Source organism: Drosophila melanogaster, chromosome 2R (assembly GCF_000001215.4).
Source record: "Drosophila melanogaster chromosome 2R".
NCBI lineage: Eukaryota > Metazoa > Arthropoda > Insecta > Diptera > Drosophilidae > Drosophila > Drosophila melanogaster.
Genome location: NT_033778.4, coordinates 23,420,092 through 23,444,975, shown reverse-complemented (window position 1 = coordinate 23,444,975; position 24,884 = coordinate 23,420,092). Strand labels below are relative to the sequence as shown.

At 44.3% G+C, this 24,884-nt stretch overlaps 3 protein-coding genes across 6 annotated transcripts in view; 2 read left to right on the top strand and 1 right to left on the bottom strand.

Moving 5' to 3' along the window:
- The window catches only part of CG43795 (uncharacterized protein), a 47,861-nt gene extending 47,022 nt beyond the window's left edge, over positions 1-839 (bottom strand). The window contains exon 1 of the mRNA NM_001103965.3: positions 593-839. The gene's annotated coding sequence lies outside the window, so the exon portion shown is untranslated. The remainder of the gene's footprint in view (positions 1-592) is intronic.
- A 3,071-nt stretch (positions 840-3,910) lies between these two features.
- On the top strand, positions 3,911-5,108 carry Or59a (Odorant receptor 59a; the record flags this gene model as incomplete). Its single annotated transcript, NM_079097.1, has 2 exons — positions 3,911-4,635; positions 4,694-5,108. 2 exons carry the CDS (start codon positions 3,911-3,913, stop codon positions 5,106-5,108), a joined length of 1,140 nt encoding a protein of 379 aa, NP_523821.1.
- Positions 5,109-11,621: 6,513 nt separating this feature from the next.
- CG9815 (uncharacterized protein) lies at positions 11,622-23,455 on the top strand. 4 transcript variants are annotated; one of them, NM_001299839.1, is made up of 4 exons: positions 11,622-11,719; positions 22,410-22,541; positions 22,705-23,028; positions 23,082-23,455. In NM_001299839.1, the coding sequence occupies exons 2-4, from the start codon at positions 22,425-22,427 to the stop codon at positions 23,265-23,267; spliced, it is 627 nt and encodes a 208-aa protein (NP_001286768.1). In that variant the 5' UTR covers positions 11,622-11,719; positions 22,410-22,424; the 3' UTR covers positions 23,268-23,455. The 4 variants fall into 4 exon arrangements, with proteins under 4 accessions (NP_001286768.1, NP_001286767.1, NP_001097434.1 ...); NM_001299838.1 differs by lacking the exon at positions 11,622-11,719 and adding an exon at positions 12,936-13,213; NM_001103964.2 differs by lacking the exon at positions 11,622-11,719 and adding an exon at positions 18,987-19,135.
- Positions 23,456-24,884: the final 1,429 nt, after the last annotated feature.

Sequence of the window (24,884 nt, the reverse complement as noted above, 5' to 3'; positions counted from 1 at the left end):
ATTGACTTGCAGATGGGCCTCTAGGTGTGCACGGGTATTTGCATTCTGAAAATAATCTCCCAGCGGAAGATAATGAAATTTATTATTTACTTTCGCTTGGGCAACATTCCTGCGCGGCCTTCGAATCCGCTGTCAGCAGGCTTCATCTCACCGAGTGGCGGCACTACATTTTTATGCTTTTGTTAACTCATTTATAAGCCGTACTTTTTGCTGGCTCCAGCCCATGCTTCCACAACGCATGTACGGGTGTTTAAGTTCTCAGCTGCCCCATGAATGCACACAGATGCAGGCGCATCGAATGCGATTTGCGTAAGCTGTTGTCCGAACAATGGCATTACGTATACGCCCCATGGACAGGCATTTGGCTCAACAACTCGCACAGGAGCAGTCAGAGGATCAGCCCAAAGGCACAGATAACCAATTGGTTTTCACATTTTCCATTTGGTTCGGAGTGGGGCACACTGTTTTTTGGTTAAGCCACAGTTGCCGTTGACTTTGATGTTGATGTACATACATGATGAGGCTTACATTAATGTGAATGAAGTGAACTTGATTTGTGAATGTCTGTTCGATTTTCCTTGTGCTTACATACCTTTAAAAGGTTACTCCGCGTTAAGTTTTTGCTTAGCTTAGTTTTAATTGATTGGTTTTCAACTCTCACTGTATTTTTGGTCACAAAACTATCGCTGCCATTGTCGAGGCAGACTTGTCTTAAACTATTCGGATCACTTCACCAAACACGCGATCTTGGCTCGCTAGAATCGAAATAGTTCTTAAAGTTCCTCCTGGGACCCCACGATGGATGCACAACCACGCCGCGACGCGCTTCAGAGCGAACTGCCAGCCGCCGTGCGACGTCGGAACTCCAGCCTTAAAGTCGGCTTCGTTCGCTCGCGAACTCACCACGCCCCGAAACGAACGGTAAATCCGAGCGCTGGCAATCCGAGGCGTCGATTGTGGGTCTGTGGACCAGCAGCTGAGCGCCGGAGAAAGTGAAAGCCGTTCCCATCGGCACCGGCCACTGTGGAGATTGAGGCAGGTTAGTGCCCGCTCTCACTCGCTCTCTCTTTCGTGCGAGAACCTTCCAGCGATGTTTCTGATTAGACTGGAAGCGGCGGCTTCGCCTCTGATAAGCCAGACTTTGGCAGCGCAAAGTAAACTGTTGCATGTAACTCCGCTCCGATTTTTTACACTTTTAGTTAAACAAAGGAATATATTTCAGATATGTACTTGTGACAAACTAGTTGAGACAAGTTACCAATCGAGACTCTCAAGTTTAATCATTATGTTTACGGCTTAATTTAATTTCAATTTCCATCTAGACAGGAAGATTATTTATCGAAAAACATTACTATTAGTATTTTCTCACAAGTATTAATTTTAAGAGTCTTAAGAATCCGAAAGGAATTCCAATCGCGTAGTATGGAAATTTGTCGTAAATTGTGAGAGCTTTGATTCTATGCCTCCAGGAGCAATCTTACAATAGATTTCACTTCTATTGAGAACCTATCACAATTCTATGTTTTTGACCCCGCATCCTGGACATGCGCGCAGTGGTAATGGAGCCCCCTGCACAGCTGTTCGGCATGTCCGGCATTCCAGTGTGGTGAGTTGCTGGTCGGCAGACCGTGCTGATAAGAATCACTGATAAGAACGCACTGCGGACGCAGCTGCATCCGCCCAAGAGCAACACGTACCGCCTCTTTCATAAATGGGGTGCAATTGCATAAGACTTTCATCATTGCAATTTGCGGTTCCCAGCGGATGGAGGGTGGGTAGGGTAGGGGCGAGGCGAAAAGGTTGCCGCAAAATGCGCAACGCTGCAGACGCAATTAATGCGCACCGTTTTACAATTAGCGACCTGGCCCAATTATGCAGCTGCCACCCCCTGCACCCCTGTACCCCCCTTTACACCCATTACCCCCAGCGACCCATGCAGAAAACCTCCGTCGTGAATCTTGCTCGTTGTTTTTTTTTTGTCACTGGGAACGGCTGTTAATAGGAAATTCATGGCCGCCGTGTCCGGTCGCCGGGCTCCACAGCATTTTTCCCTCGACGAGCACGTGAATTGGGTTGGGTTTTTGGCCTTTCGGCTTTTGGGCGACTGGGGCTGTCTTTTAATTATGATAATTACATTGTTGTCGTTCTAATTTGCTGACAGCAGCTGGAACGCGATCTCTGGCGTCGGACAAGAATGCTCCCCTAAATGCTCCCCTTTTCATGGCAAGCTAATGTTGAATGCACGTTGCACGTGGAAACCAAATGGGGCTTCTGGTTTCCGAGAGGATGTGCGAACTGGTACACTTGGTTGCTGCAACTTGAATTTGTCGAGAAATTTAAGCAGCAAATTGAAGTCATTGCGAAATTTGGAAATTTTATATCGAAATGTCACAACTAATTTAATACATTAAAAAAAACATGTGTTGTTGATTATAGATTCCTTTTAATGGTTCATTTCCAAAATGTACTAAATAAATAATATGTTTATATTGCTGTTGCTGCCAAAATCAGAATATGCATCACATTTATACGCAGCCGTGAGAAAAAAATCTATTGTTTATAAATTTATGCGCACACATTTCAAATGAGTAAACGATTTGTTGCAACTTCAATCAGTGATTCTAGTTTCTGCTTAATTGAACCGAAATTAACAGATCAAGTTTAGTGCCTTGCAGCTTCGCCTCCCGCAATGCATTTAGCTGCACATGGGATGCCACCCCATAGCCGACAAGCAACTTGCGGCATGCGCCGTAATTGGGTTATGGCATCCGCATCCACATACACAATTCACACATGGAGGCGAGGGATTTTGCATACAGTAAATGGGAGACAGTGTGTGACAATGTCGCTGGGAATTTTGTGGAAAAATGCAACAATTAAGACCTTAGATTGTGCTCGAACAGCGAGCTGCGATGCATCTAAATGCATATGGGCGATGAGCTGGTTTCACCCGCCCCCTTTTCGCCCTTTTGTCCGATTTGCCGCCGCTTTTTGCGGATGTTTGTCCTGCTTGGCCCGCTGCCATTTCGACGTGCATGCAACAATTTATGGGGCTGTCAACAATATGGCAACATGTTTTTTGCTCGACTGCGTCTGGACATGCTAATTGCATGCACCATGTGGAAATATCAAGTAAGTCCTGGGCACCGGCTCTGAAACTTTTACGAAGCGAATAATTTAATGCGCCATAAATTCGCATGTTCGCTTGTAAAATTGTAAAATTGCAAAATTGACAGCGAGTGCGCCATAAATTCTGTAGCATACTTTCTAGCGCGCGTTTTGAGCGACAAAAACCGCTGACAAAAGCAGCAGCCAGCCAATGCAAAGTGGGCCGAAAACGAGAATTGAGATTTATGCGCCGGTTTTATTAATTATAAAAGCGACGAAAGCTTTGCCAAACTGCTCACCTGAAACTGTGACACGTGTAATTCTGCATTTTAGTTGCCATTGTTGAAATCAGCATGGAGTGCAAATTGTTGTACAACAAAGTCGTCACAGTTTTAACAACTTTTGCATTTTACCTTTGTTTGGCATTCATGCTTTTTCCTATTACATATACATAGTTCATATCCTGATGTATGGTTTGTTTGTGAAGAGCCACTTTTTTTTCATTATAAAAGGAGGCCAATATTTAAATTTGCGATTGAAGTGAACAAATTATTCCTAACTAAACATGGATGCTCAATTGAGTGGAGTGCTTCACTCTATGGAATGCGTTTAAACTAAATGTGAAGAAGCCATGGGATGAACGAATGGGAAGCCTTAGTTCATCGGCAGGTGGTCTAATTTCTAATTGAGGTGGCCACGCAAGGCTAATTACATAATTGGGCAATCGCACCGATTGAGCCATCACCCAAAACGGTATTTAAGTGTGGAGAACCTTACATTAAAGCCGAGAATTCAAGGAACCATGGCAGAGGTCAGAGTGGACAGTCTGGAGTTTTTCAAGAGCCATTGGACCGCCTGGCGGTACTTGGGAGTGGCTCATTTTCGGGTCGAGAACTGGAAGAACCTTTACGTGTTTTACAGCATTGTGTCGAATCTTCTCGTGACCCTGTGCTACCCCGTTCACCTGGGAATATCCCTCTTTCGCAACCGCACCATCACCGAGGACATCCTCAACCTGACCACCTTTGCGACCTGCACAGCCTGTTCGGTGAAGTGCCTGCTCTACGCCTACAACATCAAGGATGTGCTGGAGATGGAGCGGCTGTTGAGGCTTTTGGATGAACGCGTCGTGGGTCCGGAGCAACGCAGCATCTACGGACAAGTGAGGGTCCAGCTGCGAAATGTGCTATACGTGTTCATCGGCATCTACATGCCGTGTGCCCTGTTCGCCGAGCTATCCTTTCTGTTCAAGGAGGAGCGCGGTCTGATGTATCCCGCCTGGTTTCCCTTCGACTGGCTGCACTCCACCAGGAACTATTACATAGCGAACGCCTATCAGATAGTGGGCATCTCGTTTCAGCTGCTGCAAAACTATGTTAGCGACTGCTTTCCGGCGGTGGTGCTGTGCCTGATCTCATCCCACATCAAAATGTTGTACAACAGATTCGAGGAGGTGGGCCTGGATCCAGCCAGAGATGCGGAGAAGGACCTGGAGGCCTGCATCACCGATCACAAGCATATTCTAGAGTGGGCAGGCGGCTCATTGTAACGTTCGTGTTCTATTCACTTTCCAACTTTTTTCCAGACTATTCCGACGCATCGAGGCCTTCATTTCCCTGCCCATGCTAATTCAGTTCACAGTGACCGCCTTGAATGTGTGCATCGGTTTAGCAGCCCTGGTGTTTTTCGTCAGCGAGCCCATGGCACGGATGTACTTCATCTTCTACTCCCTGGCCATGCCGCTGCAGATCTTTCCGTCCTGCTTTTTCGGCACCGACAACGAGTACTGGTTCGGACGCCTCCACTACGCGGCCTTCAGTTGCAATTGGCACACACAGAACAGGAGCTTTAAGCGGAAAATGATGCTGTTCGTTGAGCAATCGTTGAAGAAGAGCACCGCTGTGGCTGGCGGAATGATGCGTATCCACCTGGACACGTTCTTTTCCACCCTAAAGGGGGCCTACTCCCTCTTTACCATCATTATTCGGATGAGAAAGTAGGAGTTGGGTTTCCATTCCAACCTATTGAGATTATTAAAGACAATTACGTGCGACACTAATCTGCTTAAAAACAGCCATCACAATTGTGATCAGTTAACTTTTCATCTTTTCTCTTTGAAACAGCTTAATTTCCACAGTCATTGTCGTTGTTTCAATGAGTGCAATTGGCTTCACCTTAAGGACCTGGACATAATTAACTTCATTTGCAACCGGAAGCCATTTGCGGTGTTTGCATACAAAATGGCTGCTCCAGTACTTCCGGTTTCAGAAACCAAGTAGCGGAAGTGGATGACAGTTCATAAAGGCATTGAAAAGAATAAAGAAGAATAATAGTTCGATTATCTCAATGGATTTTGTTCGATTTGGCTGCCTGCTATCCAGTCAGTTTATTAAGTATACGCCACGTGTGCTGCACTGGACGTTTGCTAATTGAATCCATCAAGGAATTTGCATAAGGCAGTAAACGAACAAATCAATTGCTTAGCCTGGCTAACAAGACTTGAGCCGAATACCATTGCCTGCTTCTTTATTTGCACAAGCGATAAGACATTAAAAGACTCTGTTCGAATCCGGATCCGACCGAGTTCGAGTCCGAGTCCCGGAATATCCGCCGGAGTCGCAGCCGGAGTCCGTAATGCGCTTAAGTCGGCACAAAGTCCGCGCAGGATCTGCAAAGTGAACATTGTAAAACGGAAGCCAAAAAGGGACCCTGCTGATAAAATTTATAGCTGGCAAAAACTAAAGAGCATCCTGGGACAGGACTTTCCAATGTGCGCGTGTGCGTGGATGTAACTTTGTGTTCCAATCGATTTGATGACCATGTAGTCGGACACCCAAAGTTGATTTGAATTTATTACGGAGCGCATTTACTTCTGCTGGCCGCCTAATTCCCAAAGCCGAGCACGTACTGGAGGTCCTGTCCCAGTCCCAGTACCAGTCCCATTCCCATTCCCACTGACCGGGACATGCTTAATTTTTAATCAAAACAAACAACAACTCAAGCTGCTAAAATCGTTTTGTTGAACTTCGCCACGTTGGTTCTGTGTACATTAAGCAGACTCAGCTGTTTGCCTTCACCCGGAAATTGTATTTGGTCACTTGGCTCATTTCGTCGGTACCTCGTCATCGCCATCATCATTTTCCGTGCTCATCGTTGCTCCCCCACTTCAACCAGCAGTCTGCAAGTCGGGAAAGCGGTTACTTGAGAAGTCCATTGCACTTGGGGCAGATGATTCAAGTAAGCTGGCCAGCCTCGTGCACTGGAAGAAAGGTGCGAGTCCTCAATTTGAGTATCCTTGAAAGAAAATCGAGTAGATTCAGAATTGTTTAAGCTTCTTTTCTAACTATAAACTATAACCCTTTAATAACAGTAGCATTTATATCCTTGCTTATTCATTTTTCTTCCCCCCAAAAAAACAGCTAGCTGATTTGTGGCAGTGTAGAACACTCAGTTGAAGTGGCTCATTGCCGACATCCCCCGTCCGAATGTAATTTGTTGCTAAGCAGAATGTTAATGCGGTTGCAACAGCAAGTGGCTGCTGCCTGGGTTGCTGTGACAGCCAGGAGTGGCGATTGGATGAGAATGGCCCACAAGGAGAGCGGTGCTGATGGGGATTGAGGAATCCTCCGGTCTAGAGCAGCTTCAAGTGGTTATGCACGTGAGCCACTCGAGCCGCTTGATGAGCTACCACAGAAGCCAACAGGTGCGGGCAGTAAGTTCTCCTCTATTATCGGTTGGCCAACTTTATATTTAATTAGCAACTAAATAAATCCAGCTAAAAATGTGTACAAACAACCAGCGGCCCAAACTCGAAATTAATAGTTCCCACATTTGAGGGAGCAGGCGCAAAAGTTTCAAATTCTCGAAAGTAAATCAAAAGAAAAATGGCTCAAACTATCTCGGCGAAAGTTTTGTCAATGGCTTAACTTGGCCAACAGCCACATGCGACCGGAGAATGGGCCAAAAGGACATCTGCAGCGCGGTGTACTCAAGTAAATTACAAGCTTTCTTAGTCCTGCGATATTTAACCACAGCTATGTTGACTTAGGTTTTATCTTCCACTCGAAAGAAATTGGAGCTATAATGTGTAAATTTATCAAAAAGTCTTGCGACATTTAAAAATCATTTGTTTTTCAAAGGCTTAATGTTTATATGCCACCATAACAGTTAAGTTTTTCCCTCAACTTCCACTTCTTGTTTTACGTTCAAACTTTCTTCGAGTGCACCGAAAACATGGATGGTGGCGAAAACAGGATCCATATGGTCCCATATAAAGAGGGAAATTTTACAACCGACATAAGAAAGTCACTTAACGTGGGCAATGGCACATTAAGTGAGCGATGAGGGGTGATGTGGCGAGTGAAAGTTAATTTTGGTCGGGAAATGTGAGCCGTGGAAAATGTGCAGAGGCTGAGAATCTGCCAAATTTGAGGTTGTGCATGTGGATGTGGATGTATAATCTGGAGTGGGCGTCAGTGAAAACATTTTGCCTAAACTATGCCATTAACATACAAAACTTTCGCAGCAGGCGGCCTCTGTGCGAGTCCAGCCCTCTCTTTCTGCGGCTCTGTTGCCCTCTCGTTCTAGGGCCCTCTTCCGCTCTCTCTTTCTAGGCCCCTCTACCCCTCTCTCTTTCTCGGCGAGGCACGTAAATACTTGCCCGAAACTTGCACGAATTAACAACAAAAAGTTCGTCCTTGTTGTGTGACGGAAAACTTGGATAGAATAACACAAGACTGCCGCTGGCAAGTGACAATAACACAAGGGCGACTATCCTGCCAGTGCGCGAGCGAGATGGCACATGGCGTGCGAGCGAGACGGATGGCCCGTCAGCATGAACTATGGAGGCTTACTCGGTTTTAGCATTGGGGTTCCTTGGGTTCCCTTTGGGGCCCAGTGCCAAATGTCAAACAATTTGCGGTCTTCTCACTCGGCTGCCCCGTCTCTTTCCAGGCGCAAATCTGCCAAACTCTTTCACTCGAATTACCACCACCGCCCACGCTTCGTTTAAAGCCCGGCTCAAAGGCCTTCGGACCAAAGTATTTATAGCTCAAAACTTTATGACTACCAGGCCATAAAAAGACAGGCGCCACAGCGCCCCCGCCCATCATAATTGCCGCTAAAGAGTGTTTGGCGTCCGATGTGGATTGTAGTCCAACTATAACTCATTACGGCTAATGAGCGTTATTTGCGCCCCGACGCCCAGCAAACTTCTACTTTTCCACTTCTGCGGGGAGGGGTGTGGGTGGTGGGACGAGCGGCGAAAGGTCAAAAATTAGTTTGACTTCTGGCACAACTCGAAAATTCACAAAGACGAGCGGACTTAACTCTGCCGAAGGGATTACGTTTAATTGACAGCGACAACAAGTGATAGACAATGTCGACGAGAAAGGGACGGGGCGATGTTGCCAGAAAGAGAGGCGCTCAGCGGACAGAGCAGGACAACAGCATTCAAAGCTACTCACGTGGGTTTGTCGCATTTGCAATGTGCCACAGAAGGCGCAAATCCTGTCAGCAGTAAATTATTTAATTAAAATCGAATGCATTTTCAATTACATTAAAGTGCCTACGGTTAGCGATAGGCGACGCCCCCTTTCCATGTGAGTCATCCAGGTATGGATTTGCCACCTGTCCATCGATTATCCTGATTTCGACCACACTCGATTCCCCATTCCAAATTCAAATATTATAAAGTCGCTTGACTATTTGCTTATTAACTTCTTGAGAGCCCTTAATCAGTTTAATACACATTAATTTACAAAAAAATTCAATGAAGTTTAGTTTCCCTGCCATTTCATTCCGACATTATCACACCGCAAAGTTGAGCGCGTGGCCCCAAATTGAACCACAATTGCAAGTTAAATGATCGCCATAAATCGCCGGCTGAATGAGCTGGTTACGAGCAGTCCTGCGTCCTGCAGTTTCGTTTGATCACAGGTAACTCGGTGTCGTTGAAATGCAAATGAGGCGACTCCGCGCTGTGGCAACAAAGAGGCAGTGCGGCCCACATATGCGGAAAATGTGGATGGAAACGGGAATAAACAGCGAGTACGTGGGAAAAACCACGTAAGTGCACCAAGAGAAATACTTACAACTATGCGCTAATTAGCCTGTTAAATCCTCGAAGGAAACTGAATCAATTAATAATGCTTTTTCATCATAACTATCTCAAGTGTATAACAAATAGTAGATATGAGTTCATATACGGATCTTCTTATTTATTTCCGTCCAAGTACTTTTTTTTTAACATTGATATACCCAATGAGTGCTGCTATTTTATTCCAGTGCATCTTTTCACAGCTTGCGCAGTGGGCGTCGGGTTGCTGGGGGCGTGGCCGCGGCACGTGCAGGTCTCGACAATTGAAATTTAAAAGCCGCCGAATCGCAATGACAATAATGAGCAGGTTAAAACCGAGACTTTCTGGGGGGATGGTAACAATTATGCTGATGACGTGTGTACTATACCCTACACCCTTAATGGGCCCAATCCGATTGCTCAGCCCCATCAACAAAAAAAAAAAAAACAAACAAACAAACAATCGCGTGGGGCTTTTATAGCCTTGCTGCCTGATAACAAGTGATTAAATGTATTTTAAGCGCGTTTTAATGCGAGTTTCCGTTTAATGAGCCGTTTCATCTTCAACTTTTTAGCTCCTTTTGCAAATTTATGCCTTACACCTTTCAAGTTAACCAACTTGGAGTTACTTGGAGAACATTAATTAAAAAGGACAGCCTTACATTATATAGACCATTATATATTTGCTTTTAAATGGTAACTTTGTGGCATAACTATAAATGAGCATTTGAGCCATTTGTCGGATGCACTTTTCCAGATAATCCGCTTGAGACTTTCATTTTTGTAAGTTTATTTTTATCTAGCCAATGGCAAAAGTTACAAACTGCTGCAATCTAAACTGGCAAACTTCTTTTTAACTCACAAGTATCCCACATTAAAGTTGTTTATTTTCTAGGCTTTTCTAAGCACTTTTCTTTGTAATAAATAAACTCCAAAACTCCATGTACACATTCGTGGCGACCTTGACATGTTTTGGTTTGGTGACTAGCCCAAGTCCGAACAGATAAACATTTGTTAAAATGACATAAAATTACACGAATGTCGACTGACTAGGGGCAATTTAAAACTAATTTTGCGATCATCAAATGCCACCACAGCCAAGGCAGATGAAATAATTGCACAGATTTGAAGATAAAAGCGAACCACAGCGGACTCAACACTTCTGAATTAAAGTACGGATTCATAAGGCCATTAAGATATGTATATTAATCTTAACTCATTAAATATGTTTCTTTATAAGCTTACACTGCATTTGACGCAATTAATCAGTATTTACTCGCGGAATAATAAGGTGTGTCTTAGGTAAAAGTAATTAAACGACCGGAATAACTTAATCGATTCTATTGATACCCAGGCACCCAGGCAAAGTGTCACTTTGGCCGACTACCTTTGCTTGGCCCTAGCAAACACACTTGAGTAAATGCCCCGCCAATGCCGTAACCCCAACCAAGCCCAATCCGACTCCCCAACGCATGCTCATAACCCAAGACCAGATGAAGTTGGTGTTTAAGGTCACTGCTGGCTGTGATTAAGAGCTGCGTGCTGTAAAGTACAGTGAACTTGAAGCGTAATGCACGAGATTGGCATAATTGCAGCCGGAGAGGCACTGCAAGTCAGACCAGAAACCAAGAGCAGCTGCTTTTCGGCCAGAAACTTACTTCAGACTTGGCACATTTCCGCCTTGCATTACCTGCAAAATGCATTTGTGGAATATACTGCTAAATAAGCCAATTCATTGTGCCTCAACCGAAGAATTGTAAGTTCGAAGGCAAAATATTGGTACACAATAATGGAACCATATACATTTACCATCACTCTATATCTTTTCACAGAGTATCGGATAGTCGAGAGACCCAATCTCTGTTTATTCTTATTCGGAGCACAATGCTCGGGATTAAGATGACGATGCGCTCGAACTGGAGTGTATTCATTTAAGATAACCTCGCTGATTGAGGCCAAATAACGAGGATGGGGACGGGTAGCGAAATGGGGAGCCCACGCACAACTGACCATAATTGAGATGCCAAATGGCTTCACGTGTGTGCCGAAATCTGCCCCACCCCAATGGAATCCATCTGCGTGAGCCATTCAGTACCCGGAATTCTCCGTTTATTCAAACATTTCCGGGAACCACAGGCGAATCTACTTCCGCAACAGGATCACGTACGCGTCCAGGACCAATTATTGTCCTCCGCTACGAAATTCGGAATGCATAGGTCCTGGGTGCGAATTAAAATCGAATTTGATTTCTAGGAAGCCACCGAATCTCGCCCCGAATCATTAGCGATTGGTTTTTGGTCAAATGGTTTTGTCACACTCTGATTCACACACAGAATCGGTAGCCGACATTTAAATCGCTGTTTCAATCAATATCAATAAATTTTGCCAGTAATTTCCACTTTTTGGCATAAATAACAATACACTCGCTCGTGTGAATGTCAGTTCAGTGGATTTTGTGGACCAAGTAACAGGTCAAAAAACGATAGTGTTCGCCAGCAGTCAAGTCAAGTGTGAACCAATTGCAAACAGTATAAGGTAACATACGTATACGTATTATATTCGCACCCATTCGCACTGTGGACGGTCCACGCGGCGTATGAGTGATGCAGCTGACTCATCCGCCCCGTAGACCAGGTGAAAGTGGTTTGCTCCAACACAACAGTTGCAGTCTACGATTCGCGTTGCATGGCGAATTGATTGCCGCATATGCGGAAAAGAAAACTCACAACCGGCAGCCAAAATCAAACAAACGTCAATGCCCCAGTCGACAAGCAGCCCACCAATGCGAGTACTCACTTATAAGATTGAATTACTCACGAAGCACGAATATATCCAAATAGCAAATAGCAAAAATCCAGCAATAACTAATCAGTCAGTGAGTCTGGCACAAGTGTGTTGCCTTTTCGCACCACTCAACCGGAGTAAGCAAAAGGTATTGTAACAAAACCACAAACTGATCGGTGGATTGGCTGACTTGTCGACTAACTCTGAATTTGTATAGAGCCAGCTTTAAGTAGGGTACTATTTTGAAAGTTATGCTTCAATCATTTCTCAAAGATTTAACAAGTAACTTTAATTCAGTGAGCTTTAGTATAGAAATCCGACTGAAAGCTTTAGCATCTGTAGAATATTCTTTGTGTAGAGTATCAGCGAGTCGGTATCACATTTTCCCAGCGTATCTACACTGTGCAGTCGACTTGCGAAAGGGTTTGATCTGCGCACGCGCAGCGCGCACGAATAACAGCTGAGCTACGTGCTCGGCTACTTAGCCACCCAGTAAGCAGTGCCCCCAGTTCCAGCTCGAGCCCCCCCACTCCGCAATCTTGCGCCATCCCCACACCCCCGAAACAGCAGACACACAGATACCTCCACCCTTCCGAGAGCCCAGAGCAAACACGTTAGGCGCCAACGAAGCCGAGAAACTCGCCTGGCAACCCTCTCGCCGCTCGCAGTTAGCAGCTAACAGCTAGCAGCTAGCAGCTCAGTCCGCTGGAAGTCCGCTCCCCGAAATCTGAAGAAACAGAAAACGAAAACGAAAACGAAAATAAAAAAATTGGGTATAATAAGAAGAAAACAAAACGTGAGACGCTTCGTTGCCGGCTTGATTTGGCCTGGCCAGCGCTCGAGAGTCAGGCTTGTATATTGTGGCTCGGAACGGAGATCTGGGGCTCTGGGGGCCGTGGGGTGTGGAGTAGGGGGTCTCTAGTGGCGGGTAAGAGTCTCTTAAGTGCTCAGCTCAGTTCAGTTGCGAATTTCATACAACACGAGTCGGTTGCCTCCGAGCTGTCGGCGTTCTACTGTCGAGCACTCGAAAACTTCACTTCGATTCCGCAACAGAATTGGCTAAAATAAAACCAAAAAAAACTAAATAAATAAATAATAAAGTAACTGGAGAAAAGAAGTTTCGCGATTAGGCGGAAATTAGTCGAGCAAATAGTTATTCAAGTGCGAGTGAAAAGTGGCTGGAATTCGTCAAATCAATTCGATTGAGTGGCCAAAATGATTGAGCGGCGCAGTCAGCTGGATAAGGTAAAGCCCACTTGCTACACGGAGTTCTGGTCGAAATTCTATTAACTTAAATGGTTTGCGGTCTATTTAATATTGGCCAAATCGCAAGAACTTCTCCCTTTGCCTGGCTCTATTTACGCAAATTTACGCAACTTCTTGTATGCGAAATTCGACTGTTGTGTGTGAAAGTTGCACAAATAATGGCAAACTTTAGGCGAAACATGTGAGTTTTTTTTTTTTTGCGAATCTGCTAGTTGCAAAACTTAATAAATTCCTAAAAACAATGTGTAAGCAAAGGCAGGTACGAGTTCTTAAAGTAAATACAACTTTTTTGGTAAACCAACTTTGGGGCTAAAAACTTGGAATGAAATGTTTGGGGAAAAGTAGAATTTTAATTTTAATTTAATTCTTGAACTAAAACTCGGCACTTCTATGTTGATATATACATATAACCAAATCATTTGTAAACAAAGCATTTGTTTAGTGGGCTAAGAACAATATGTTCTTGCTAAGCAAATATTTGAATATATGCTAAGCAATTAGATTCAGTTAATTTGTATAATTTATAAAGTTATAATTCAATTAGAAGCTGGACAAGAGCTCGTGTGATATATTATATATGCTATCAGGTTTCTGTGACTCTATTAATTGGCTCCCTAAACACTTAGATTAAATCAGTGTATCCAAATTCCAAAGAACTGTTTGATATATTGTCCCAACGATACAAGACACAGAACATATTTATTTTCCTGATTGCGATCATCGCAGAGGGTTTAAGTGGATTCACAGAGTGATCGAACCTCCGATTCAGGTTTTATTCCGGGCCCAACAGTCTGATTAATCAGCCATGTGCGAGTTTTCCTTTCAGGTTCTAAGCATCTCGCAGATCGCGCGATCCGAGTATCTGTATCTGTATCTGAATCTGCGTCCGCGTATCTGAATATTCGCAAAAGCAAGTGAGTCTCTGGTATTCACACACTTGGCAGTGACTCAGTTGTGGCCCAGCTCATTTGCATTTGTTTGGAGTTTAGAACTTTTGCTTTTGTTTGGCCGTCGGAGTCGGAGCTGAAATAACCGAAAAATGTTTGGGCCTCTAATTAATTATGTGCGTGTCGAATTACGTAAGATCTTCCGTCTGCGAAACGAAAGTAAGCGCTCAGCTGTCTAATTTATGCGGATTCCCATCGATCGTTTCGCTTACAAAGTATCCCCAAAAGTATTTAAAGCGCCGCGCGTCATCGAGATCCTCAGTATCTATCTCAGTATGCAGCGGAAATGGCTAAGTATTTTTGGCCAACTGAACGATATTAAGCTATATATAGATAAATATGTATATGTACAAACGTCAGTGGATCTGCGTCACTGCGCACGCCCAGCTGCATTTATATGGAGCTTTAAGTCGGTTCTGAATGAATCAAGATTAGTTCTACATTCTTGACCGTGATCCGTGTCACGTAGACTTCGGCTCCCAGCCATATGGGTACTTAATCTATGGGTGAGTTCTTTGTGAACCCCATATCTTAGTTTCTAAGAAAAACGCAGAGAAGATAAAGTTATATTATTAATGAGGCTACCAAATGAGCAATTGTCTAATTTCAATTTTAAGCCTTACTAATGACTTCGCATCCCAGCGGTTTGCAAATTATTTGAAAAAAAGATACTGAGCTTGTAGAATGGCGGATGATTAGAAATTCTTCTAACTTTTAAAAGTAAAATTAGCTATTGCTGTTTTAAAAAGTTCAAGCGATAATTTGATAATTTCAATTTTAAATAATAATACTAAAGTATATTTTATAGAAAGCAAGGGATCAACCCACGTAGGCTTATTAAAATTATACGCCGAATTTGAATTAGGAATAGCATTTGCCAATACATATGTCTCAACTGACACTATGACGTCACTCCCTTTTCGTTTATTTAGTAAAATGTCAAGTGTGAATGTTTTTAAGACGATTGCAATCAAATTAAATTCTTTTAAGTTCTTAAATGGAGTAAATGAAACAAACAAACAATATCGCCTTTTCCCAGGCAATCGAAACAAAGCGAATTAATTAAACAACCGATTTTCGTGTCGAGTGTGTGAGATACTCCTGCGGGTTTATTCAATTGCGATGCGAAGGTGGGTGCTTTTGGCTTTAATTAGCTGCCTGATTAACGATAGCTGAATTGGCTGGATGGTGCCGCCCCCTTGCCGTTCGTTAAGCCCTCTTTAATTGCAGCTAAACTCTGCGAATGAACCTTGTTCATTTCTCCAGAGCACTTGGCGTATTATCTCAATTACGGGTTAGCTAACCGCCGCCACTTGGCCCGTAATTAAATCAAATCCGCCAAGAAGGAGAGGAAAACGTTAGCATGCCAAATAGTACATTGCCGTATATACATACATATAGTATTTATGTGCATACAATCATACATGTGTGAACATAAACAACAACAAGCGGCAGGGCAGTCAAACAACAAACGCCGATGCCGCTAAGCAAATAATCAAACTGGAAAGCGAAAATATGTGGTTATTGCTATGAGTATCTCTAGTAACGTTTATCTGCACGTGTTCGCTTTTTATTTTATTCTTTACTATTCGTTTTCTCTTTGTTTTGTTGCTGGGGGGTTGGGGCGGGTTGCACGTTGGCGGAAGGGCGGCAGGGCGAGAAGAAGAAACGCTAAAAATATCAACCGATTTTTTCCGCCAAAAGGTCACGTACGAAAACAATATCGAAACCCACGCCAAAAAAGCCAAAAGACGCGATCCAAACAAACAGCAAGAAAGAGCAAGAAAAAGAAAGAGAAAAACGCGTAATGAAATTAAAGCAAAATCCGGCAATCGAGCTTACAGAACGGTAGTGTTTCTTATGGGCGTGTGTATGAGTGTCGGTAACCCCAAGCAAAGTCAGGGCCCTCTCGCTCGCACCCGCTCGCCCTTTCGCTCGCTCTTTCGCCATGCTGATTAGCATCAGATTGTACTGTTACTCCGCGACCCTGAGCAATGTCAGCCAGTGGCTCGCAGGAAGAGGGTCACTTATGAACTAAGATCTCAATCTTAAAGCGTAACTTACCTTTTTTAATAACTAATCTTCAATCTTAAAGGTTATCTTTGGTTCGGGACATAATATTTGCATATTAAGCAAAAAACTCTTTTTTTAGTCAGTTTTTGTTTGAAGTAATTTTTAACCACATTTAACCATATGCTTATGTGAATATACCACTCAATTAATTAAATTAATTCCATAACCAAACCCCCTTTGGATAATCCTCTTAGGTAAGCCCCTGCTGATGACAGTTGACACCCATTTTAAAGTCCAGCTTAAATTTGAAACACATACACAAGTGTGGCCAGCCAGCCATAAAAAGAGGTGCAAGAATCGTTGGGCGCCAAATTTGATTGTTGCTTTGTTGTGTTGTTGTTGCCGAGCATCGTTATTTGGCTATTCAAATTTTATGCATTGTCAGCGGACAACAACAAATGGCACTTCAAAATATGTGAGGGGGTGTGGTGGGGGGGGGGGCTTGGCCAAGAGCCGGCTGGTCATACAATTCAATTTAACGCCATGCGAACCGCCCGGCTATTTGGTTTTCTAGTTCAAGTTGAGGGTCAATAGCTGCTCCGGGCCTGCATTTGGGCCCGGCTTTATGTGTTTGTTTGTAATTTGTAAAATTGGCAGACAAATATTGATTGGCCGGGGAAAAGGCGCATTCAAATAGCCGTGTCTGCTTATCATCGACTGTGCGAAAATCTCGCAACTGCCCCACCTCACATGTTTGTATTTAGCCAGTGCAAACTGTACAAGGAGCTGGAGGTGGGGCGTTCCTAAGGGCGCAGCCGGTTCAGCATGATTCACTCCCAGGTTCAATGCATCATCATCATCGTTGAGCTAGCTACACAGAGAGAAATTAGAAGGTTGGGAACTATTAGTTTATTTAAGTAATTTTAAAGTCTTTAATTTTGTTGGCACGATTACCGAGCATTTAAGTAACATCTTTATTGAGATGTATTTTTCCGATTTAGGTGCGTTTTCTGCCAGTGCAGCGACTTAATTCAGTTTTGCAAAGAGGTGGCAAGGTTACGTCCACATGGGGGGAACTTGAAAACGGCATACGGAATGGGAAATAAATTAAACAAGCTGAAAAGTGGGTGCTACACGTGACTTGCTGTGCTGTGCGGCAGATTAGTAATTTATGCACAAGTGGAGCAGCAAACAATTATTCGGATGACTGATGCACAGTGATTCCATGGGCCAAAGGTTCTACCGCCCTTTGCCAGGCATTATTAATTGGCCAATTGAAATTATCGCTGAGCAAGTGATTTGTCTGCCGTCAAATCCATTTATATTGGGGTAGATCAGGGCATAATCGAAACAGGTTTAGTCCGTCCAAGAAACAAGCAATCGCCGCAAGATCTCCGTCGTGAGCGAAACGCCGATGGAGGCGAATAGTTCTGTAAGTTTATTTCCCTGTTAGTTAAGTGATTGATTGCGCTGAAGTAAATATTATTTATTGTTTAAGCCGCAGCACCCAAATGATACGTATTGATGCAGATTTATGCAAATGAGCCTTAGTGGATACATAGATACAGTTTCTTGCCGAATTCACTGAACTTGTTTTACGTTCGATTCTATTTTTGGCCAGAGTTGTTGGTGTGGATTCCAATCTAGCGATCATTATTCAACATCCGTCATATAGTTTAGGATGTATCAAGCCAACTATTTCGTTTACTTTAAAAATAGCCGAATCGGCATTCGTTTATACCGATATTTTATAGCTTTTCGTGTTCCTTGTTGGCACTCACATATTCTCCATATCCGGTTCTGGGGAGGGGGGAGCTGAGTTCAAGGCAGTTCCGGTGATATCCCAGGTGCAGTCTCGTTGCGCACCCAACTCCTCGCCGGCTCAAAGCCATATAACTTTGATGGCCGAAATGGTGGAGCAACGAAACCTGGTCTGTGGGATCGAAACTCGGTCAGACAGTTGAGGTGAGCCACTTGCCGTAATGCGGTGGCTTCGCTGATCCGCATCCATTGACATCTGGGATTGGGGTATTCATATGTGGCTACAGGTTCACTGAACTGCAGTAGCCTACTGCTTGGCATTGGGTGCGAGCGAGAGGGCGAGCGAGAGGGCGAGGCGGCGCTGGGCGTGGGTGCGAAGAGTGCGGCGAATATGTGGGTCATGCCGACAATTACACTGAAAGTAGGCGGTCCACTTTTCCTCGAACCCGTTTACAGTTACCAGCGCCAGATGCTGAGAAAGCTGCGCACAGAAAGAAATTCACAACTCTCTTTGGCTCTCTTTCTGCGATTTGCACAGTCTCACATTGTCAGCATAGCAGTAATGTTAAACTCTCTTTGACTCTAGTGAAATTATATTCGTCGGCCTCTCCACCTTAATTATTTGATCTGACCATCAATGAAGTTCGAAAAGAAACAATTTGTTATTGTTTTGTTATTTCTAATTAATATAAGCCACTCAGACCACTGTGCAGAAAAGAGCACAGCGAAAGGTGTTCCTGCTCTCTCCTTTCTCTTTTGCATCAGCTAACATTCACATTGCAATTTTACTGATATTATAACAGCCCGCGAGATCTCTTACGCTGTTACATGAACCGCGGGAAAGCAGAGAGTGAAAGAAGTGTATTATCTCCCTCTCACCCCCATTGCAGTCGCATGCACATGCAACCTGTCCAGCTCGCACTCAAGTGCAAACTTTTACATTGCAGTGCTGGAGAGCAGATGTGCTGTGTGGCTCTCTTCTTGTAACGGAGGAGCGCGGGCTATAAAAGCGGCGCATGCGCTGCGCGTTTTCCCCAGTCGCGCAGCTGCACTCGAAAAGAACACTTCGGCCGGTGATAAGTTGTGCCTTAAAAGGGAAAACCGATTCGAATTCACTGCCAAAATGACGATGCGAACCACAACGACGACGCCACAGCGCGGACTCTACATAACAAACGAGGTGAGTTCCTGCTTCGCCAAAAAGCAGAACAGCAGAACAGATGGAATGCGCCGGTACAAAATAGTTTACGGAGTCTGCCGCGGGCACTTTTGATTCCCATTGTGAGTCTACTTTTGATTCTGACTGTGATGCTGATGCTGATTCTGATTCTGAAGAGTGGCACTCCGAAACTGGCTGCTAATTAGTGCTGGCTCATTAAAAGCGAGCCCAGGCCAAACAAGCGAAACTGTTGCTCGGCACTTGAGACCGCTCTTCAGAAAAGCGGGAAAGCCAGAAACTCGAAACCAGAAACCAGGGAACCGGAGAGCACCAGCAAAAAGTCGAGCAAACAAATCTGGATCTGAATGCCCGGCTGCCCGGCTGCCCGGCATAATTGCGAAACAAAAGCCCCATTTACGCCAGGTCAGATTTCCCGCTCCGGAGCGGGAATATCCAAATTAATAATCAATGAAAACAATTAGCGCGCAGAATGCTTTCGGGGAAAACTCGTTCCTGCTGTTGGATAAGGGCTTGCAGCGCCCAGAATCTGGCGCAATATTGGATTTGAAATGATTAGAATAAATTAGTATTCATTTTGGCGGGCAAACAGCTGGCGGCTAAAAGCTTAAAGAAAGCAACAGTAAAATGCAAACAACAAATATACAGATTCGTTGAGCCGCCCCGCGGGCAATACGAATGAGAAACAGAGGCTGAAACAAAATCAAATGCAAATTATAAAGAAATAATAATAATAATGTGGCTAATTATGAGTGAAATTTCAGGAAATCAAATAAATGAAAGAAGAACGAAACGAAAAAACCGGTCGGTCGGTCAGTGGCAGTGGAGCGGAAAACAGACTGGAAAACGTTAAAGTGGTCGAATAAAAAGGCAAATTCAATAATTCAATTTGATGGTGTTTTGTTCTTTAAAGACCTTAAGGATTCAACCATTTCCTAACGAAATGAGTCAAGAAATGATTTACTCAGCCTAGAGAAATTACACATTTAACCACTGCATATGGTGGCCAATTAGGAAACGCTTCGAGCTCCTTGCGGCATTCAATACAAATCACTCAGGTGGCCGAGGTAGCGAGCTGCTGCGGTTACCTCATTAGCAAAGTTAAATGAGATGGTGTAATGCCCTCGCCCACTAATATGCAACCGAAACTATAATTAAGCTCGTGCGGCGACGAGGAAGACGCCAGTTGCCACCTGCCACCTGCCACCTGCCACCCCCATGGGCTGCAGCCCACTTTGTTGGCAAAGTAATTAACGCTTATTGACTGCGGACAAACAAAAAGTTCGTGGACTGCCGCCCGATGAACACTCTGCTTATTTTCGTAAATTCAATCTTATTTTCGAACATATTCATATGTGTGTCCTGCCATTCGGCCACGCCCCCGCTAAATGTGCGCCTTTGTTTGTTTGCCGCGCGCTTAGACTTCTGTTTGCTCGCCCAATATTTGTTCGAAAATTTTTGAGTAAGAATAACAAAAAGATTTTGCGCGCCCAAGTCAACAGAAATTCGGTGGCGCAGTGAGTCGCAAAAGACCCAACTGATTTGTGTGCGGCTATGCTGAGCTATCGATGGCAACAATTGCGAGACATCGGGGCGTATGCGTGATACTGCTCGTCGACATATCACGCATACGCCTCGTATCTCGCATGCAAACGGAAATGTCTCGGCGGGCAAATGCTTTTTTTTTTTTTGGCCAAGTCTGCAGAGCTGGCTGACCGTAATTCAACGTGGCCAGCTGCAAACAGATTCAATTTGCATTGCGAAATGTAAATGCATTGGCCAGAATAAAATCGCATATTCAGGTCTGGCTTCGGAGAACTCATCTTACAACCCCGTTTTATGTCCTTTATTATCTCGATTTTGTTCGGCTCTTGTCATGCAAATGAAAGCTCACATTCTTGCGCACAATTCACTTAGTGAGTGGGTGTATTCGTTGGCTGGAATGAATCAAGAAAGGACACTGTCCGAATCCTTGAGCTCTGGCCTGTAATTTATTTTAGCTGGAAATAGTTTTTACGTTATTTTAATTGCACGTACGTTACTGTGGCAGAAATCTCTCAGTTGCTGGCCGAAATGTACAGAATTTTCGTTTTGTAAGCCTATCCCGGTTTGCATTTGAAATGGTCACAAAAATGTGATAATTGTATGGAATATGTAAGCAATTTTCAATACATTTCAATCGCTGCACTTTCGGCATAAATTTGTACGCATTTAAAGAGTAAATAAATAAATGTATGACAAATATCGGTTCCAATTGATATGCGCATGATTATGCCAACGGAATGAAATATTCTTTTTCGCCCGCAAAAATAGAAACTCTATTTTTTTTTTTTTTTTTTTGTCATGTTCGAGTCCAGCAAACACGAAAGCCCTTGTTTTCGCCGCATTATTGATGTGTTCAAGTACAAAGCGAACAGAATCTTTTGGCCAGCAAGGGTCACGGCTGAGATTTGTTTAATTGTTTGTTTAATTAGGCGGCTGCATTTGTGTCAGGGCTGCCGCAGAATCTCTGTTTCGCTTAAATGCCATTCGAGCAACAATTAGACAACAACAATTGCAGGGTTAACTGCTCAGTTCCCCTCGCAACCCGGAGCCAAAGTCATGGAGTGTCATGGCCCGGTGGACTTGCTTTTGACCTGCTCTGCACTGGCTGCCTTTATGTTGCCATTTTTGATTGCCGTTTTACGAATTACTGTCGAGCCAGACAACTCGAAAGCAAACACAGCCATTGATGGATGTGCTTGGCTCTATTTTCGTAACTAAATGCGGGTCCGCAGTTCGCTGTGCTTGGATTTGGATTTGGATTTTGATTTGGATTTAACCTTTCGCCTTGGACGGACGAACGGCTTTCGAAATGCTCGAAGCGGGAAAATTCACTCACTGCCAAGTGGAAAAACTCGATGCATCCAGCTGAAAACGCAAACTGGTTGCCTGGCCTTGGTCTAATCCACATCTCAGAACCTCCAGCCAGCCAGCCAGCTAGCCAGCGAGCAACAGGCAGCAGATTCTGTCTCGGATCTTGACTGCGGTTTCCAAACTTGATACTCGACTGCCATGGCTGCTGGCCAGAATGAAAATCTAGTCGCTGCACATTCGTGCAACTTGACTTTGCAATCACAACGTTTTCGTCCGCGGCGCACCAAACAAGTGCCGTTCAAGTGCGGATTGCCAAGATCAATGTGTCGCCAGCATGAGTTTCAACAATGATGTGGGCTGGAGACGGAGATGACTCAGCTAGATATCCTTAAAATAACCTTTACCACGCCTCTTCTTCCAGATAATCATCACCGCCATGGACCGCTTCGTCTGGTTCGTCCTACTCGTGGTCATGTCCCACCTGGTCACCGAGTTCACCCGCGTCTCTGGATATGCGCGTGGCCAGCGCCACGAGCTGGTGCTGCTGAATGATGTAAGTAGCGAAACCTGATCTGGGGCTATTAAGCTGGTAAATACTCATCCAAAAATGTGTGCAGTTTCATTTTGATTTACAAAAAAGACTTCAAGATACACTGATATTTGCATTTAAGCCACATTTTATTGGTATCTTTATCAACGTATTTCTTTGATTGCAGACGCTGCTGCAGCCCATGCCCGTGCAGAACATGGTGCTGTACCCCAGCCAGGAGTACGGCCAGTACCAGCAGCGACCCTCCTCCTCCGCCTCCGCCTCCGCCTCCGCCTCCGCCTCCTCCTCCATGGGAGCCATGAGCAGCCTGCAGCAGAACGCGGCATTTTTGCTCAGCAGCTTGGCGGCGGGAGTGAGTCCGACAAATGGAGCAGCTGCACCCGGCAGCAACGCGGCCATTTTGTCCCTCGGCGATAGCCAACCGGCTCACACGGCCGAGAGCACGTATCCCATGTTCAGCTTGCGTCCGCTGATCGACAGCATTTTCGAGGTGAGTTCAGCTGCTGTCCACGCATCACCGTCGCTCATCCGCATCCTTTGCAGATTCCAATTTCGACGCTGCGTGCTGTTAACAACCTGGTGGGTCGCCTGACCGGCGGGTATCGCCAGGCGCCGGCGGAAGTGTCGCAAAAATCCGTGGCAGCTGGAACGGCGCTGCCGCCCGGCAGGCAAAACCCCACGCTGAGTGCCCATCCCAGTGGGCAACGGATGCGCGAGGAGATGGCGTAATCTTGGGCCGCATTTTAGCTAGTAGTTGTGCGTGAATGTTGTAATTTCTGTCAGTGTATGTGCATTTTGACCCTTGTGATATATGTATGTGACTTTGCTGTAAGCCTAGACTAAGGATATTTATGTCCAGCCACAAGAAAATTCCAAAAAAATATTAGAATGTAGAATAAATGTTATGTGTAAAATCGAAATGATATAAAAGTTTAGTTTTTTTAATGGATAGATAGATGAATTTAATAACAGAAGCCATTAGTTTTGAACAATACAACCAGCAGTTGCTGATTGATACTCCTATTAATTTTTAATCGCCATAACAGCAGGGAATTGTTTACAAACCAACATGAATTGAATACAGCCGAAAGGAGGTCTATAAATTATTAACGAGGTTTGGATTTTTTGACGCCGTGTAACGCGAAAAGCTTGCATACTTGTAGGCAAGGCAGTGAAATATTTAATCTCTTCACGTGAGATTTGCATACGTCGATGAAAAAGTGATATCAGTTATTTCATTGATGCAAACATTGCCTGCTCAATGGCACTCAATTAAAAAAAATGGATTTTTTTCGGGATTTTGCAAATATTATGACCGCTGGCGAGTCAATAAACGCATATCAGCATATCAGCACTTCCCAATCGATTGAGCATTATGAAAAGGTTATCACAGTGGAGCAATGGCACTTCCTGGAATTGAATTCTTCCCACCTACGTTGCTGCAGCAAATTAATTGATTTGTTTTCAATGAAATTTTCAATTAGGCAAAAAAAAAAAATAATAAGCTCGCGCGTAATTAATGTGGAAAAAGCAGCTGATGAAAAGAACATCGAGTGATTTTTTGCCAACGACTAGCTGCCATTTGCCAAAGTAGAAGTAATCATGCGTGATGACGATGAAGGGACAAGGCAGCACATTCAAACGGCATTGAATTGAATTTAATTAAATTATATTTCATCTGCTCGGACCCTTTTCGTTGGCATTTGATTTCGGCCCTCGCATTCTAAATCATCCAGCACGTGCGCCATCCAGCGGATTTGGCCAAAAGTGGAAGCCAGGGGCCGAATCACATTAAACGGACGGCTCTGTTTGTCATTTGAATACCTAATGAAGAAATCGCTGGAACGAAGGGGGGAGGGTTCTATTGGAAATGGATGGACAGCGAGGCGAACTGAAGAAACCCCAGAAGAGAACACACACATCTATAATGGAATCTTTGGCCAAAGCCAAATTCCCAACCATTCGGCTTTCATTAATTTGTTCGGCTGCAATTGGCAAACCCCATATTTGCCTGCAGCTTCATTGAGGCGTAAAGCAAAATAAAACAGAAGATCGAATTTATGGCCCGAATTCGGTCAATTGCACACCGCTTCAAAAGGCAAACAACAGGGGGGGCGAAAGGGGCGTGGCCGGCCAAAAACCGGTTCGCAAATATTGGCCAAATCGGATGCACTTTAATGCGGCCCATGAGTAATGCAGTAGTTTTCCAGCCGCTGATTGTTTTTTTGTAACGCATGGAAAATCGGAAGTTGATTTCATTTTCATTATCTCCGAGGGTTAATTGATTGTGCGTGGCAGTGAACTTTATTCCATAATCGAATACTTGAGAAATTCTGTTCAGCTTCT

Bases quoted from the DNA above. Each gene is read 5' to 3' on its own strand.
- CG9815 (NM_001103964.2), top strand. From the start codon at position 19,079: ATGACGATGCGAACCACAACGACGACGCCACAGCGCGGACTCTACATA. The intron at 19,136-22,409 runs GTGAGTTCCTGC...CTCTTCTTCCAG, and splicing joins GACTCTACATAACAAACGAG to ATAATCATCACCGCCATGGA. The intron at 23,029-23,081 runs GTGAGTTCAGCT...CATCCTTTGCAG, and splicing joins TGATCGACAGCATTTTCGAG to ATTCCAATTTCGACGCTGCG.